Source organism: Astyanax mexicanus, chromosome 22 (assembly GCF_023375975.1).
Source record: "Astyanax mexicanus isolate ESR-SI-001 chromosome 22, AstMex3_surface, whole genome shotgun sequence".
In the NCBI taxonomy this organism is placed as follows: domain Eukaryota; kingdom Metazoa; phylum Chordata; class Actinopteri; order Characiformes; family Acestrorhamphidae; genus Astyanax; species Astyanax mexicanus.
In genome coordinates, this window is record NC_064429.1 from 31,832,114 (window position 1) to 31,852,298 (window position 20,185).

The 20,185-nt window shown below is 36.3% G+C and overlaps 1 protein-coding gene across 3 annotated transcripts in view; it reads left to right on the forward strand.

Annotated features, from left to right (window-relative positions):
- The window catches only part of lrrc74b (leucine rich repeat containing 74B), a 45,596-nt gene that overhangs the window by 21,806 nt on the left and 3,605 nt on the right, over positions 1–20,185 (forward strand). For all 3 annotated transcript variants that reach the window (XM_049470519.1, XM_049470518.1, XM_049470517.1), the window contains exons 6-7: positions 12,774–12,883; positions 18,357–18,472. In XM_049470519.1, the coding sequence (XP_049326476.1) occupies positions 12,774–12,883; positions 18,357–18,472 (226 nt within the window). The remainder of the gene's footprint in view (positions 1–12,773; positions 12,884–18,356; positions 18,473–20,185) is intronic.

The window sequence follows — 20,185 nt, forward strand, 5'->3', positions numbered from 1 at the left end:
GCACGTTCAGGCTAATTGGAACTTGATTGAAATTGCCCCTTAGGTGTGAGTGTGTGAGTGAATGTGTCTGTTTGTCTGTCTGTGTCTGTCTGCCCTGTGATGGATTGGCGGCCTGTCCAGGGTGTATCCTGCCTTCCGCCCGATGCCTGCTGGGATAGGCTGTCTCATGTTCATGCCCCCCCCCGAGACCCTTCACGGATTAAGCGGTTGACAATGAGATGAGATGAGATGTTGAGAATACCCATGGTTACCTTAAAATGATAAGTTATGTGAATATTACTAAAGTTTTATTAACTTGAAAGTGTGTGTTAAAATAAAGATTAATTGTTAGTTTATTTGACTTAACAGATAACTTTTTAAAAAGGACACATTGAACACTTAAAGTTGAGTTAACTCGGCTTTTTAAGTCAGCAGTGTACAAGAGAAAATTAAGTTGACAATACTTAAAAGAGTCCATTGACACTACATGGGAAATTTAAGTTGACACTACCTGAAAAAGTATGTTAGCCCTACTTGAGAAAATTAAGTTTTAACTATTTTAAAAAAGTGTGTTAGTACTACTGGGGAAAATTAAGTAGTAAATACAATGACTACTCTTGCTTGATCTACCTAATTATCTGATGCAAAAAGTTGACATGATTTTTTTAAGTAGATCAAGCACACAATTGTTTTCAGTGCAGACTCTACTGAGGAAGTGGCGACAGCTAACACTCGTCAAAGTCGTCTGCGTGGCGCCGTGCGTCAGCGGGAACGCGCTGGTCGTTTGCAGGCTGCGTAGCCCAGGGCGGGATCATCTGGCGACGGAGACGACGCGAGAGGTCCTGAAGAACATTAGGTCTGCTGATATATTCCGCCTAGTGAATAATGCATAAAACAGCCAGGGTTTAATACTTCAGGCTTCTACATAATGTTGATGACCACGGCCATAAAAACCCGACGCTCAATACGCCTCAGTCCAAACGACAGTCGAAACGAGCCGGGATACGCCGGAATACGCTGGAATAAGACAGAATAAGACGCAGTGCTGCAGGAGAACATGGAGCCATGAACATGAGACATGATCTTTTAGATGATTTATCACTCCTGACTCCTGAGGCGCTGGTAGAAGAAGACCTTCCTTTATACTATTGTAGCACTTCTACTGTAGGCACAGGAGTAGCTTAAAGGGCCAAAAGCCTGGAAAGCAAAATTACAGTGATTTAGATTTTTTTTTTTTATATTTCTATTTTGTTTCCTACATTGTAAATGAATTCTGAAGTCATACTACAGACTATGAAGGAACACAAAGACAAAGAATCATGTAGTACTGAGGTCACTAATAGGCGGACCGCGGTTCAAACCGATAAACTACGGTGGCCGAGAAAGCCCAGCGCAGTGCAAATTGAAAAGCGCTGCAAAAGCACAAAACACATCCATCAAAATTACAACACAGGCGCAGCAACTAGACAAACGCGCTGCAAATAGAACCACAACACAACGGAAGTGAGTCACAACACAACGGAATTTTCCCGGGGGACCTTAAAAGATGCTGTACCAGCTGTATACAAAGGACAATAAGTGGCAAACAAGCTTCTGAAAAGTAAGTTATGTTTATTACCTGTGATTGCCACGGTTGTGTGCATATTATTAAAAGTTCTGCTTCACAAAACGCCTTGTTTGCCACGTATTGTCCTTTGTACACATAGTGAAGTCCGAGACGTTACTGAAGACGCAGCTTAGCTGGTACAGCATCTTTTAAGGTCCCCCGGGAAAATTCCGTTGTGTTGTGACTCACTTCCGTTGTGTTGTGGTTCTATTTGCAGCGCGTTTGTCTAGTTGCTGCGCCTGTGTTGTAATTTTGATGGATGTGTTTTGTGCTTTTGCAGCGCTTTTCAATTTGCACTGCGTTGGGCTTTCTCAGCCACCGTAATAAACTACTGACAAGGATTTAATTCTGACGTGTTCATTTAATGCGGGGGGGAGGGGGTGGTGGGGGCGGTTTATTGTCTTTACGGTTTACGTGCTTTACAGCGCAGCAAACTTACAGACCAATCACATGTGCTGTAAAATCACCAAACGCTCTCCTCTGCCAATCAGATTTGTGCAGATGCGAGCGCACGGAGCCACATAGGCGAAGCAGGCGGTGAGAAGTGGGAGAATACAGCGAGAAAAGCTAATACAGATGGTGCGCACCAGAACAAAAAACAATTAAAATACTACAGTTATAAAACATATTAACAGTAATGCAGCCTCGCGGTGTTACTCTGAGGAATCAAAGAGAAACAACCGAAACAAGAGTGCAAAATATTCCACTTTACTCCACCTGATCAGAACTCCTCAGCAAGAAAAAAAAACTCCCTCGCTCGCAGACACTCTCTCTCTCTCTTTACTCCCAAAACAACCCTACCTCAAAACTACGGCAGCCCCCAGGGGACAAAAAGCATTGGCAACTCCCCCCATCAGTTTTACCCACAACATAATAAAGCTACAGTAATAATATTAAATAAAATTAAACTACTGTTAAAAAAAAAAAGCTGATATTTTGGCCAGGTTCAGCCAACATTTCTCCATATATTGTATGATTTATCATTCATCTAATTATTATTATGACAGGCAGGCATAAATATAATATAAATAAAATAAAATAGAATAAATATAGCATTTTAAAACAAAGTGAACGTACAGATTCACATTATTAGACTCAATGTTAAATTTGAGGGTGTTTCCATTTATTTTATGATAGGTTGATAATGTAATTATTGTGACAATAAATTATTTAAAACAATACATATTGTTGAAATATACTAGTATGTGTAATTTGTTTTGTCTTTCAGTTGTTGATAAAACACTGACAGAACTACTAGAGGCGTCTTCAGTAAACAGAATAAAACACTGAATTATAACACAAGTTAACACTGGCGACAATCCGGACCTTAGTCTGATGATTTTTTTTTTCTAACTGGACCAAAGTGAATTCTAATTAAATACCACTGATGTAGTAACTTAAAAGCTTGTGGTTTCTGAGGCCGGTAAAAACTCTGATGTACGTATCCCGTGCAACCAAGGGAACTCTTGCACTTCCTTTCATTGGGCACACTGAAGAAAATGATGCTTAAAATTTACTTTAAAAAAGTTTCAAAACATTCTGCATTTGCTTTTTTTAAGTAAATTTAATTTCAGATAAATTTAAGTAACTCCAACTCGGTTTCAAGACTTAAATGTTACATAGAGTAAATAAGTGAACTGAACTTCAGTCAGTCCTTTCTTTTAGTAAACTTTACTTAATTTCTTCATACAATATTACCTAATTACAATTACTTAATTTATACAATATTACCTAATTACAATTACTTAATTTATACAATATTACTCAAATAATTTATGATATATAATATATTATAATTCATGAAATTTAAATATTTTTAGTTAAAACACACATATTACACTGTCTCAACACATGGATGGCATGTAATACGTTCTTTATAGTATACTAAACATGCCATAAATGAAGTAATTGTAATTAGGTAATATTGTTTGCAGAAATGAAGTAAAGTTTACTAAAAGAAAGGATTGACTGAAGTTCAGTTCACTTATTTACTCTATGTAACATTTAATCTTTAAACCGAGTTGGAGTTACTCAAATTTATCTGAAATTAAATTTACTTAAAAAAAAAAAGCAGAAAGTTGCAAAACTTTTTTTCAGTAAATTTTACGCATATTTTTTTCAGTGCAGTCCTGATAAGTGCCAGTTTCACCATCATAAGGTTTTTGATGGTCTTTTTTTTGCAACTGCACTTGAGGACACTTTCTAAGTTTTTGAGACTTTCTTAAATGATTTTGGTAACACTTTATAATAACTTTCATTAATATACCATTAACTAATGATTAATAACTATTATTTGTCACATTTTAGGAAACTAAAAAGTTGCTATCACATTTGTAAATACTAATGAACTGCAATTGATAAACCTTTTCCCAGTTTAAAATTCGTATTAACTAGCAATTTATTAATGTTCTGATTAATTCTGATTAGCTAATAATTTGCTAACGATAAATAAGTGCCATGTGTGAGCATTTGTTAATATTTAAATTCTGATTAACTACTGCTTTGTTCACATCTACTGATCATTGGTTAAAAATATATTAATGAAAGTTATTATAAAGTGTTACCAACATTTTTGTACTCTTTACTTAGTTGAGTAGTTCTTGCTTCTCATAATCTGGATTAGAACTTTACTCAAATATTCACTATTCACTGTATACCTGTAACTCTACCTCTTCACTACTTTACTTTAACTGATGCTCTCAAACACTTTATTAAGAGACAAGAAATTCAAGTAATTAACTCTTGATGAGTTCAGCACAGCTGTTAACTGAAAGCCTGAATTCCAGGTGACTCTACCTCATAAAGCTGACTGAGAAAATCCAGCCAAGATGCGCAAAACTGTCTAATTTAAGCAAGAAGTGCTACTTTTAGAAATATCTAAGTAATGAAAAAACACTGAATATAATGTGTGTCTAAACTTTTGACTGGGCTCTTTAAAGAAAACAGGATAAAAATACTTTGGAAGCTTTAATCAAAGCCTAAAATGGTAATTTGTATATGTTTATATCACTGGAATCAAAAACACCTGGATTTCTGTCCTTTGCACTAAACAGCTGCTGTATTTTTCCCCATAATTGTCGCATAAAACGATCCCATTTGAGATCATTAAAACAGGTGTGTCATTATTTCTGGTAAGTACTGTAGCATCTGCTCACACTCTGAAAAATATGAGCTACAACTCTTTCCTCGTTAAAACAGTGAAAATGTTTCCACTGTGTGCTCTACAATTCTTATTCTCAATGTTAACCATAATACTAATAATTAATCATAATAACTGGTAACTGTTTGATTTACTCTGCATATCTATTGGAGTCCCACATGGCTCTATTTTGGGGTTTAAACAAGGAATATACATCTCTGGAAAAAAAAAACTGAGTCCACTTCAGTTTCTGAATCAGTTTCTCTGATTTTGCTATTTATAGGTTTATGTTTGAGTAAAATGAACATTGTTGTTTTATTCTATAAACTACAGACAACATTTCTCCCAAATTACAAATAAAAATATTATCATTTAGAGCAGGGGTGTCAAACTCATTTTGGCCGAGGGCCACATTGGCATATTGGCTGTCCTCCGAGGGCCAGATGTAACTTATAAATATAAGAAAATGTAACCAAATGTAATATATTTAAATGAATGTAATTACTCCTTAATGTTAAATAACTCTCAATATATCATTTATTCAATCAAATATTACAGTTGCATGGAAAAAATGTTTGCTTGTTGCTCTATTAACATAAATCCTGTTATGAAATCCAAAAACTCCATCAATCAAGAACCAAACTATACAAGTGAATAGAAATGACATAAAATACAAGTTATATTAACTTTGATCAAAACGTTTGATACTGAAAAGAGGCTTAATAAATATAAAATCAAAAATTGTGAGCTGTGACAGATTTAGCATTTCCTCATCCAACCACTAGTGGGAGCTGCAGCAGCACAAGCCCACAGTCTTTACTGAGTCAGAGCTACAGCCCGGCCACGGGCTACAGGACTCAGCTGAGCCAGTCTGGAGCGTTTTTAAAATTTTAAGTTCTTCTGTGTATGAAATAAAATAACCCCACTAACCGGATAATACAGCTCTCTACAGTTCATCTTTCAGCCCAAGCAGCTAACAGCAGCAGTTTAGAGCAGCCATCCCGGAGTCACTGCTCGGATTACATTAAAAACAGGTCAGTTAGCGCGCTGCTAACCTCAGGATGTTTATAACTACGGAGTTTAGTGGACACACCACGGCTGCAAGGTTAGACTGTTGAAGGCTACTGGAGACTATTAAAGGCTATTGGAGGTTATTGAAAGGGTTATTGGGGGCAGAAATCAGTAAAGGCTGGTTAGATAAGTGATTCACCTCCTCGTCCTTTGCTGAGGTGAAACTGCGACTAGCGCTGTCACAGTGATGTTTATTAACGTCATTAAAACAGATTTTATCAGCTATTGTCTTATAAATATTTACACATAATTTATATCTCTTCTAAAAAGCGTTTATTTTGGTCAGTAACACAAAATGCATACCGGTCTTTCGCCTTGAAGCACAGCCGTCCGTCTGCATCAACTTTTCTTTTTCTGGATATTATGGGATAAACATTCCAATTCCACCCGCGAAGTTACACCTTCCCTCCGGCAGGGTTTCCACATCAATGACTACACTGCCGTGTAGTGGCAGTAAGCCGTAACTTTGCGGGTAATACAATCGACAAGCATTGTGGGAAATGTATTTTTTGGTCAAAGAACGCTTCTGACCTATTTATTATAGACACTAAGATTTTACAAGCTCTCGCGGGCCACATAAAAAGACGTGGCGGGCCACATTTGGCCCGCGGGCCTTGTGTTTGACACATGTGATTTAGAGCATTTATTTGCAGAAAATGAGAAATGGCTGAAATAACAAAAAAGATGCAGAGCTTTCAGACCTCAAATAATGCAAAGAAAACAAGTTCATATTCATAAAGCTTTAAGGATTCAGAAATTAATATTTGGTGGAATAACCCTGTTTTTTAATCACAGTTTTCATGCATCTTGGCATCATGTTCTCCTCCACCAGTCTTACACACTGCTTTTGGATAACTTTATGCTGCTTTGCTCCTGGTGCAAAAAATCAAGCAGTTCAGTTTGGTTTGATGGTTTGTGATCATCCATCTTCCTCTTGATAATATTCCAGAGGTTTTTAATTTGGTAAAAAAGAAACTCTTCATTTGTAAGTGGTCTTATTATTGTTCAGAGCTATATATTAAAAAACAAATGTTATTATAATATAGTATGTAGTATAATTTAGATTAGTCAGTGTGCAACGTGTATAGAAGTATAGATTTATTGGCTTCTAAAAATGTATTACCTCAACACACAGCTGTTAATGTCTAAACAGCTACAACACAAGTGAGGACACCTCACAGTGAACATGCCCAAAGTGTGCCCAATTGTGCACTACTGTGCCATAGTTCTTCTCTGGTGTCATGTGACTCATTAGAGTTAGAAGGTCTCAGGTTTGAATAAGGAGCAGGGCTGTTAGATGTTGTGTTTTGGGTACAGTTCTCTCATACTCGCCACTGGATACACTGGATACCACCTCATGGCAAAGAACTCTCTGAGGATGTATAAAACAGAACTGTTGCTCTCCACAGTGAGGATTTAAACATTAACGTCCGTATGTTGAGTTATTTTCAGAGGACAATCTATACTGCTATGCAAGCTGTATTCTGGCTACTCTAAATTATATATGAAACTGATGTTAAATACAGTATCGTAGATTGTATTGCCAAGAGTATACAGCTCATCCAGCTCTAGAAAAAATAAGAGACCACTTAAAAATGATGAGTTTCTTTGGTTTTACCAAATTGAAAACCTCTGGAATATAATCAAGAGGAAGATGGATGATCACAAGCCATCAAACCAAACTAAACTTCTTAAATTTTTGCAATTTTTCCAATTTTTGGTGGAGGAGAACATGTCAAGAATGCATAAAAACCAGGGTTATTCCACCAATCTTTATGAATATGAACTTGTTTTCTTTGCATTATTTGAGGTATAAATGAAAGCTCTGCATCTTTTTTGTTATTTCATTTCTCATTTTCTGCAAATAAATGCTCTAAATGACACTCTTTTTATTTGTAATTTGGGAGAAATGTTGTTCGTAGTTTATAGAATAAAACAACAATGTTCATTTTACTCAAACATAAACCTATAAATAGCAAAATCAGAGAAACTGATTCAGAAACTGAAGTGGTCATGCTGGAACTGCTTCTACAAACATTATATTAGTGAAAGAATGGGTCTCAGGCTCTCAGGAGCTCAGTGAACTCCAGCACTGGCCCAGTCGTGAAATTTTCACTACTCACTACTAAATATTCCACAGCCAACTGTCAGTGATATTATAACACAGTAGAAGAGACTGAGAATGATGGCGACTCTGTGCTCTGTCAGTGTAAAATAACAGAGCGGGGTCAGCGGATGCTGAGGAGCATAGTGCACAGAGTTCACCAACTTTCTTTCAGAGTATTGCATCACTACACACCTCCAAACTTCATGTAGCTTCAGATTAGATCATCAGTACACACCTCCAAACTGCATGTAGCTTCAGATTAGATCATCACTACACACCTCCAAACCAAACTTCATGTAGCTTCAGATTAGATCATCACTACACACCTCCAAACCAAACTTCATGTAGCTTCAGATTAGATCATTACTACACACCTCCAAACTTCATGTAGCTTCAGATTAGATCATCACTACACACATCCAAACCAAACTTCATGTAGCTTCAGATTAGTTCATCACTACACACCTCCAAACCAAACTTCATGTAGCTTCAGATTAGATCATTACTACACACCTCCAAACTTCATGTAGCTTCAGATTATTTCATCACTACACACCTCCAAACCAAACCTCATGTAGCTTCAGATTAGATCATCACTACACACCTCCAAACTTCATGTAGCTTCAGATTAGATCATCACTACACACCTCCAAACTTCATGTAGCTTCAGATTAGATCATCACTACACACCTCCAAACCAAACTTCATGTAGCTTCAGATTAGATCATCACTACACACCTCCAAACCAAACTTCATGTAGCTTCAGATTAGATCATCACTACACACCTCCAAACCAAACTTCATGTAGCTTCAGAGTAGTTCATCACTACACACCTCCGAACCAAACTTCATGTAGCTTCAGATTAGATCATCACTACACACCTCCAAACTTCATGTAGCTTCAGATTAGATCATCACTACACACCTCCAAACCAAACTTCATGTAGCTTCAGATTAGTTCATCACTACACACCTCCAAACCAAACTTCATGTAGCTTCAGATTAGTTCATCACTACACACCTCCAAACTTCATGTAGCTTCAGATTATTTCTTCACTACACACCTCCAAACTTCATGTAGCTTCAGATTAGATCATCACTACACACCTCCAAACTTCATGTAGCTTCAGATTAGATCATCACTACACACCTCCAAACCAAACTCCATGTAGCTTCAGATTAGATCATCACTACACACCTCCAAACCAAACTTCATGTAGCTTCAGAGTACTTCATCACTACACACCTCCAAACCAAACTTAATATAGCTTCAGATTAGATCATCACTACACACCTCCAAATCAAACTTCATGTAGCTTCAGATTAGATCATTACTACACACCTCCAAACCAAACTTCATGTAGCTTCAGATTAGATCATTACTACACACCTCCAAACCAAACTTCATGTAGCTTCAGATTAGTTCATCACTACACACCTCCAAACCAAACTTCATGTAGCTTCAGATTAGATCATCACTACACACCTCCAAACTTCATGTAGCTTCAGATTAGATCATCACTACACACCTCCAAACCAAACTTCATGTAGCTTCAGATTAGATCATCACTACACACCTCCAAACCAAACTTCATGTAGCTTCAGAGTAGTTCATCACTACACACCTCTGAACCAAACTTCATGTAGCTTCAGATTAGATCATCACTACACACCTCCAAACTTCATCTAGCTTCAGAGTAGTTCATCACTACACACCTCCAAACTTCATCTAGCTTCAGAGTAGTTCATCACTACACACCTCCAAACCAAACTTCATGTAGCTTCAGATTAGTTCATCACTACACACCTCCAAACCAAACTTCATGTAGCTTCAGAGTAGATCATCACTACACACCTCCAAACTTCATGTAGCTTCAGAGTTCATCACTACACACCTCCAAACTTCATGTAGCTTCAGAGTTCATCACTACACACCTCCAAACTTCATGTAGCTTCAGAGTTCATCACTACACACCTCCAAACTTCATGTAGCTTCAGATTAGATCAAGAACAGTAGAGAAACTCATGGAATTGAGTGTAGTTTTCATGGCCGAGCAGCTCCATCCACCAATCGCTGCAATGCAGTTCCACAGTTCTAAAGGGTAAGAAACTAAAGTGTGGGTCTGTGTGCTGTAGAGGGTTTAGGGAGGTTTATTAAAGCACTCACTGGATACAGCATTCTGTGTGATGATAGGCACAGTAGGGCCGAGTGTTCGCGGAGGATTATAACAGCCCTACAGATCCACAGAGTGAATCTCTGAACATAATATGAATGACTAAAGGCTAGCGAGACTAGCGGCTGAGGAGTGTTGGGTGGGAGGATTGTAGATATAGAGGCTGCTGGCTGCGGCACAATGAATGACAGGAGTGTGAAAATGAACTCATGATGTATATAATAATTCAGGAAGAAACAAATATTGCTCAGGAGCATTGATGTGGAATTATTCTGCGAGCAGGCTGTGATTCATGCATTCATAACCCCCGTTCCAACTGGCGCCGCTCCCGCTATGGTGGTGCATATGGCAATATCTTTCTAGCTTTTTAAAGCTACCATGCTACCCTTCTGGAGCATATGTTTATCTCTCTATTTTATATATAACTGTGGCCGATGATGAAGCCTAATACAGTAAGTGCTGACGGTGTGATATGATTAAGTAGTGCAAATATTACATGTTATAGCATGAACCTCGAGGGTATTATTGTGATTAAACCACAGTTCTAACAGGAAGAAGCCAGGGGCAGGCATGTAGTAATTATAACAGCTTCAATTTCAATAGTATTTACAATGTATTAGATAACAATTAATATAAAGTTAGTCTTTGGAGTAGGCCCCGTCAACGGCCCAGGTATGCAATATGTAGGAGGCAGGGGTGGAGCCAACCAGCAGGCAGTCAGAGGGACCAAACTGAAGGCGGAGTTTGGGTCCAGTTCTCTTATACCAGAGGTGTCCAAACTTTTTTTTCGTTGGGGGCCAGAAGGAGAAATATATTTGAAGTCACGGGCCACAGACTCTATAATAAAACAAATAATGAAATATACCACTTTAAATAATACTTTTTTCCTGATTACTTTCATTTACATACCATTTTACTTGACTAACTATCTTTATCTTCGACAGTGTTGTGTAAACTAAGATTTTTCAAATTGATGTTTCATTTCATGATGTCTCTCAAAATTATACTCCTTAATTCTGACAACTTTGAGACTCTTTGGCCCGTTTTTCTGCACTAGAAATGCGCACCCTCTCTACTTTTAGACTCTTTGGCCCGTTTTTCTGCGCTAGAAATACGCATCCTCTCCGCTTTTAGACTCTTTGGCCCGTTTTCTGCGCTAGAAATGCGCACCCTCTCCGCTTTTAGACTCTTTTGCCCGTTTTTCTTCACTAGAAATGTGCACCCTCTCCGCTTTTAGACTCTTTTGCCCGTTTTTCTTCACTAGAAATGCGCACTCTCTCCGCTTTTAGACTCTTTGCCCTGTTTTTCTGCTCTAGAAATGCGCACCCTCTCCGCTTTTAGACTCTTTGCTCTGTTTTCCTGCGCTATAAATGCGCACCCTCTCTGCTTTTAGACTCTTTGGCCCGTTTCTGACACCTAGCGTTCAAACTTTGAATCTCACATTATAAAAACCTGCTTAACAGCGGGCCAACTTTCATTCTATTTCTAAAATACCTCGCGGGCCGCTCCAAAAAAGGAAACCGAAGTTTGGACACCCCTGTCTCATACTGATCAATGAAAATTCAACTTCATGGCAAAGAACTCTCTGAGGATGTGAGAAACAGAATTGTTGCTTTCAAGTACACCTTACTTAAGGAGAAATGTTGGTTATCTATACTTTACTGGATTAATAATTTATTTTTCATACAACTTTTTTACTTCTACTTACTTCTTTACATTTTCTCATAATTATCTGAACTTTCTACTCCCTAGATTGTCTTAAAAAAATAGTCTCATTACTCCAATTTCATTTCAGCTGTTTTTTTTTATTCCAGCTTCTTATCGTTCAAAAAAAAAAAAAAAACCCTATCCAGATAAAGCTCTCCAACCAGATTGAAGATCGTGAATCTGATTGGTGATTGGATGTAGAGAAGTATAAGCATATATACCATTTCGACTAAACCTATTGGTTTTTACTGTGATCCATCACACCTGCACACGCCCCACCCCCCACACACACACTCCAGCAAGAACAAAGCAGACGTATGTAGCCTAGTATGAAGATGATCCGTGCAGAGCTTCTAAGCTTCTTTAATATATTTGCATTGTTCTGTATGGAAAATACATTCATTTTCATATATAAGCATACAGTATATGCAGCTGAAATACTAAAAAGCAAGGCTAGCGTATCTCAAATTGATCAATATTAACATTTTAAAAATATAATATTATAGTATTATAGTCTTTATTATTTAACCCTTGCATAAGTTTTACTTTTATACTTTAAATTGTTTTGAAAGCAGTACTTTTCAACTTCTACAGAAGTATTTTAAACCCTAGTATCTACAATATACTTCTACCCACAGAGTAATGAATGGAGATGCTTTTTACACCTCCATATTGCAGTGCTTTTCATAAGCCCCCGTGGTTCATATGACAATATCTTTCTGTCTATCTGTTTATCCTTCCACCACCGTGACTGATGATGAAGCCTAATAAGCTCTGACAGTCTGATATAATGTATGTATATTCAATATTTCTTCGTCTTTCCTTTCATAAGCCTCACATCGCAAGATAATCGCATTGCATCGCGAATGTTTTACATTAGCGGCGCACAAAAAGACTGCACATGAGTTTATTCAGTTTTCAACTGAAGTATCTCTCTCTCTTTATTTTCCTCCCCCTCTCTCTCTCTCTCTTTCTCTTTTCTGCCCTTAGGGGGAATTCTGGGTGCCGCTCTTGCTGAGAACACGGGATTGAAGTCACTCAATCTGGGCTGGAACTGCATTCGCGGAAAAGGAGCGGTGGCGTTAGCCAGAGGCCTCGGGGTAAAAGTGATAACTCTTATTTCATGCTCCACAGGAAGCCACTCCGGCCCAGCCGTATCGATCAGCCCAATAACCGTGATTAAACACCTAATACCTTAATCCTCGCCGTCTGCAACTGCCAGCCCAATTTCTCCCCAACACACAACCGGAAACCTTCCGTCATCGATGGCTGAACATACTGAAACCGACAGGCTGCTTCTACACAACGTTTTCTGGTAGCAGCCCTTTGGGATTATACTTGGATTTCTGCATTAAATTGGTCATTAAATGTGCTCTAATCTTCATCTACGTCAAACACAGTCTGCTTAAACTAATCACACACAAAAAAATAATTAAACATATTTGCATGGTTTTATTAAACAAAACATGTTAACATTCACAGTGAGGGTGGAAAAAGTATGTGAACCCCTCGGCTAATGACTTTTCTAAGAGCTAATTTAATTGGAGGCAGGATGTGATGAGATTGTATTGTATTGTGTTGGTTAAAGCCGTGATGTTCATGTGTCGACGGCAAGACAGACACTCTACAAATAGAGAAAGTTCAGCACTGTTGCTGCTACTTTCTCTAGGCATGGTCAAGTCCTGTAAAGGTGACTGCAAGAGCACAGCACAGAATGATCAATGACTGCCAGCCCGATTTCTCCCCAACACACAACCGGAAACTTTTCATCATCGATGGCGGAACATACTGAAACCGTCAGGCTGCTTCTACACAACGTTTTCTGGTAGCAGCCTGAACTAAGCTGTTGCACAGTTGCAGGAAAAAGTATGTGAATCCTTTGGGATTACTTGGATTTCTGCATTAAATTGGTCATTAAATGTGTTCTGATCTTCATCTACGTCACAACAATAGACAAACACAGTCTGCTTAAACTAATCGCACACAAAAAATAATTAAATATATTTGCATGGTTTTATTAAACACAACATGTTAACATTCACAGTGAGGGTGGAAAAAGTATGTGAACCCCTTGGCTAATGACTTTTCTAAGAGCTAATTTAATTGGAACCAGGATGTGATGAGATGTGATTGGATTGGATGTGTTGGTTAAAGCTGCCCTGCCCTATAAAAAAACACACACACCAGTTTTGAGTTTGCTGTTCTTAAGAAGCAGCATTGCTTAATGTGAATCATGCCTCGCACAAAAGATCAAGCTCTCAGAAGACCTACGTTCAAGAATTGTTGACTTGCATGAAGCTGAAAAGGGTTACAAAAGTATTTCTAAAGCCTTGATGTTCATGTGTCCACGGTAAGACAGACGCTCTACAAATGGAGAAAGTTCAACACTGATAATGGAGCTACACTCCCTAGGCGTGGTAAAGTCCTGTAAAGATGACTGTAAGAGCACAGCACAGAATGATCAATGACTGCCAGCCCAATTTCTCCCCAACACACAACCAGAAACTTTCCGTCATCGCTGGCTGAACATACTGAAACCAACAGGCTGCTTTTACACAACATTTTTTAAGGTGTTATACAGTTGCAAGAAAATGTATGTGAACCCTTTGGGATTATACTTGGATTTCTGCATTAAATTGGTCATTAAATGTGTTCTGACCTACAAACTTCCTTTAAACTAATACAACACAAACAATTAAAATTATATGTTTGCATGGTTTTATTAAATACAGCATGTTAATATTCACAGTGCAGGGTGGAAAAAGTATGTGAATTTTTGGGTTTAATAACTGGTTGATCCTCCTTTGGCAGCAAAAACCTCAACCAAACATTTCCTGTAGTTGCAGATCAGACCTGAACAACGATCAGGAGGAATTCTTGATCACTCCTCTTCACTAAACTGTTTCGGTTCAGCTATAAAATTCTTGGGATATCTAGTGTGAATTGTTTGCTCTCTTAAGGTCATGATGCCACAACAGCATCTCAGTTGGGTTGAGAAGGTCAGGACTCCTTTTCCAGAAGGTGTATTTTCTTCCTTTGAAGACGTTCGGTTGTTGATTTATTTCTACTGGTACTGGTTTTGAGTCGTTGTCCTGTTGCATCATCCATCCTCTGTTGAGCTTCAGTTGGTGGACAGATGGTCTTAAGTTTTCCTGTAAAAAAGTCTTGGTAAACTTGGGAATTCATTTTTCCGTTCATAACGGCAATCTGTCCAGACCCTGAGGCAGCAAAGCACCCCCAAACCATGATGCCCCCTCCACCATGTTTCACAGTTGTGATTTGATGTTTTGATGATGGTGTGCTGTGCCTTTTTTCTCCAAACAACTCAGTTTTGGTTTCATTTGTCCACAGTATATTTAGTCAGTACTGCTGTGGAACATCCAAGTGCTCTTTTTTTGCATACTTCAAACGTGCAGCAATATTTTTTTTGGACAACAGTGGCTTCCTCCCTGGTGTCCTACTCCCATGAACTCCATTCTTGTTTAATATTTTCCTTACTGTAGATTTGCAAACAAAAATGTAAGCATGGGCCAGAGATTTCTGTAAGTCTTCAGCTGACACTGTAGGATTCTTCCTCACCTCATTGATCATCATCATTCTGCGCTGTGCTCTTGCAGTCATCTTTACAGGACTTTACCAAGCCTAGGGAGAGTAGCTTCAGTAACAGTGCTGAACTTTCTCCATTTGTAGAGTGTATGTCTTACCGTGGACACACGGACATCAAAACTTTTAGAGATACTTTTGTAACCCTTTCCAGCTTCATGCAAGTCAACAATTCTTGAACGTAGGTCTTCTGAGAGCTTGATCTTTTGTGCGAGGCATGATTCAATCAAGTAATGCTTTTTAAGAGCAGCAAACTCAAAACTGGTGTGTGTTTTTTTTTATAGGGCAGGGCAGCTTTAACCAATGCATCCAATCTCATCATATCCTGCCTCCAATTAAATTAGCTCTTAGAAAAGTGATTAGCCTAGGGGTTCACATACTTTTACCCCCAACCCCCCCCCCCCCCCCCCCTGTGAATGTTAACATGTTGCGTTCAATAAAACCATGCAAACATGTATAATTTGTGCTGTATTAATTTAAGCAGACTGTGTTTGTCTATTGTTGTGACTTAGATGAAGATCAGAACACATTTAATGACCAATTTATGCAGAAATCCAAGTATAATCCCAAAGGGTTCACACAACTGTAAATCTGAGCTTTAAACAGTCAATATCATAAATGTTTCTATGTCGAAACGTACTATACATTTCATTATTGTGGACATGGTAAGTCTGAAGAACTTATTCTGTGCAACAGAGGAAACTCTTGCTCTTCCTTTCCTGGGGCGATCCTGATGAGAGCCAGTTTCATCAGTATAACTAATCTTTTTTGCGACAGCACTTGAGAATAAAAATTCAGTTCTTAATTTTTTTCAGAATTAAAAGTATATTGAAGTATATTTTTCTTGATATAATCTGGATTAGAACATTACTCAAATATTCACTATTCACTGTATACCTGTAACTCTACCTCTTAACTACTTTACTTTAACTGATGCTCTCAAAAACTTTATAAGGAGGAGCACGAAATTCAAGTTAAATTCAAGTAGTTAACTCTTGATGAGTTCAGCAGCACAGCTGTTAACTGAAAGCCTGAATTCCAGGTGACTCTACCTTATAAAACTGACTGAGAAAATCCAGCAGAGATGTGCGAAACTGTAAAATCTAAGCAAGAGGTGCTACTTTGTAGAATCTAAAATATAAAATATTTTTGGGTTTGTTTAACAGTTTTTTTATTTATTTAAAAACTCCATATGTTTTTCTTCATAGTTTGGAAGATATTGCAAAGGCAGTGACTTCAAATATATAAGTAAGGGTATGTCTATAGGGACAATCACTGTTTGACATCTGGGGCTGCAACGATTAGTTGCTATAATCGACAATGTTGATTATTTAAATTTGTTGACTACAAATTTCATTGTCGACTAATCGTTAATTTGTAACAGGACCACATTACACAAAGTGCTGGGGACAAATGCGCAATGGAAGACTTAGTTTGTGTCTCCAAAAGTGCCCAAATACAACAGATTACATATTAAATCACTAAATTTCAGTACTTTCAATGTTTAAATAACATTCAAACAATCATTGACTAATTGACTAATCAAAAGCATAATCGTCAGATCAGTCGACTACCAAAATAATCATTAGTTGCAGCCCTATTGACATCACAAAATCAAAAACTTTTTATGACATCTCAAAAGCTATTATTTCAGAACATGCTGGATAGGCTATTTGGAAAGGCTTTGGTTTTTATGACATCACACAAGCAATGACATCACTGGGATAACACTGCCCTGGTTATGGGTGTGAAGTCATTTGACAGGACCAGATAGTGCTCAGTGTTCTTTAACTGGCTTCCCAGTAATGGGATCTGGATCCAATAGAACACCTTTGGGATGTGGAAAACTGGAAATTTGCAGTTTTTCCAATTGGAATCCAAGTCGTGAAGAATTGAGGCTATTTTCAGAGTCTACTCAATATCTGCACAGTGTTCCTAATAAAGTGCTTGAGGAATGTATGGACAGTATATTGTTGTATGTATAGGTAGATGCTGAATTTGACCAGCAGTTCTAGTAGATATGATAAACTTATTTTACAATAGCACTTTACTTTACAGATCACTAATAAGTGGGTTATAATATGGTAACATTATGGTAACAAGTTTTATTTATCCATATATATTAAATATAGCAATGACTGACTGGTAATAAAATATGATCCCAAACTAGTTTAGTTTATTATCAACAAGTTACCAATACAGATGAAAATCTATTAACTAAGAACTAGAAACGTTTCAATACTTTAAGGTAAGTACATTCATTAAAGCAATCAAACTACAATCTTTATTTTTTTTAATGAGTAGAAAATGTGCACATAAATTATATAAATGTATATAAATAAGTAAATTATTTTAATTAAGTGTTACTAAAATATTAACGTATTATGCACGAAGAACTAGAAGTAATAAGTAAGAAGTATATTAGTAGAAACTAGAAACTAGAAAATTAGAAAATAATTAACAAATACAATACATTTGTTACCATTGTTACTATAATATTACCATGTCATAACTTATATTTTACTTATCTGTTACCTCAACAATTACTGATTTATCATTTATTAATAAATCCAAAATGGTCAATTAATTAAAGTGTAAATTTAACTTGTTACCTAAATATTATTATATTATTACCCAAAAGTCTATTAAAATGTAACAATTAGGAAATTGATATTTAATTTATGGATACATACAACTTGTTATCATAATGTTACCATATTTTTACCCACTTATTATCTGTAAAATGCTACCTATTTTACTATATTATGCTGTTATTATACTGCTATTATGCTGTTATTATGCTGTTATTATGCTGTTATGATGCTGTTATTATGCTGTTATTATACTGCTATTATGCTGTTATTATGCTGTTATTATGCTGTTATTATACTGTTATTATGCTGTTATTATGCTGTTATTATGCTGTTATGATGCTGTTATTATACATTTATTACTATGTTATTATTTAAGGCAAACATATTCCTGCGAGCTGTGGATTTATCCTATAACGGACTGAGTAAAGAGGGGGCGGAGGCTCTGGGTGAAGCTCTTAAAGAGAACAACACTCTGGAGGAGCTGGATCTCAGGTACGTTTCTTTTTATCTGAATGATGGACAGATCAGTAATGAGGAGAGCAGGATCTCTGCAGGTTCACTGAGCCAGAGGTGTAACTAGTAGTAACTAATTACATTCACATTTTACAATTACATTTTAAATTTCTGCTTTAAAGTTAGAATTTAGTCGATGACATTTAGATTACGTATAATTTTTTGGGAGATTGATTTTCGTCTGTTCGTCTTCCGTACAGCTCATCCCTCATCCCTCTCACTTCTCTCTTATCTCTCACTTTCTCATCCTTTAGCTTTTTTATTTTAGAACAAAGAGTTTGCAGAAGGGCTTGAATAGAATAGAGATGTAGAATAGAGATGATTAAGAGTACTTAAAACAGAAGATCTCAGCTAATTGACATTCAATTAATTAACACTAGTTAAGCATTATTAATATGATTCGTGATCATTAAAATTTTGTAATGATTAATAATGTCTTAATTAATGTCAATTGACAGTTAGTTGAGATATTACTTAACCATTTAACAATGTTTATTACTTTTGTAATTATTGTTGTTTGTGACCCTCATAAAATAGACTAAAATAGTAATAAACAGATTAAAACAGGCCAGGATTTTTGTCTATTTTATGCCTGATTTTACACGCCAACATCTTGAGGTTTTCTATTTAAGTAGTAGATAAACATGTAGTAGTTTCATGTTTCATAAGAATTACTAAAAAAAACAAAACATTTATTAATTGTGATTATTATTGTAACAGGAAGTATGTTTATATATTTTAAATATTGTAAATAATAACAAAAATCTAAGTATACAATGAAATAAAAAAAAAAATATATATATATATATATATATATATATATATATATATATATATATATATATATATATATATATATATATATATATATAATGAATACAAATCATGCTATGTGTTCTTTCCTAATTTTTTAAAGGAGATTTTAAAATAAATTCTTTATTTTTCTCCTCCGAACATTTTGTTTAGTTACTGTTGACTAGTTTCTATGTCTTATATTTTCAAATTTAAGAATTAGGGCTTGAGACCTCTTACTGAGCTAATATTATTAAGTGGAATAGAACACTTTTCCTAGTGTCTTGTTTGAGTCTCCAGAACTTGTACTAATTTATTTTACTGAAGAGAAAAAGGGTTTTAAATCATCTGCACTTGTAGCTCATATATGAGCCAAGGTATGTTAAAGGGTTAAAAGCCATAAAAAAACAAAGAATAAGAACAGCAATATGTTGAGTAATTATAAAGAAACTAACTAATAAATTAATAAGATTCAATTGTTTTAATGCGGAATAGAAAAACATTCAGTTAAATGCAGAGCAAAAGCTTAAAATGAGCAAATAAACCAGTGAGATAAGACGTGTTTTTGCTTGTTTTCTTGTTTTTCCACTATTTTACTTTATCTGATTCATTTAACTTCTAATACAGTACTTCACAAACTGACCAATCACAAATCAACCCTTTAGAACAAAGCCCAATACACACGCACACTTATAACTTATAACTTATTAGAACTTATTTTACTGAAGAGAAAAAATGTTTAAAATGAAATTAAATAGATTAAGTATTAAAACAACAATAGCTGAGTAATTATGAACAAACTAACAAATAAATTAGTAAGATTAAATAGTTTCAATACGAAATTGTTGGAAAACATTCAGTTAAATGCAGAGTAAAAGCTTAAAAAGAGCAAATAAACCA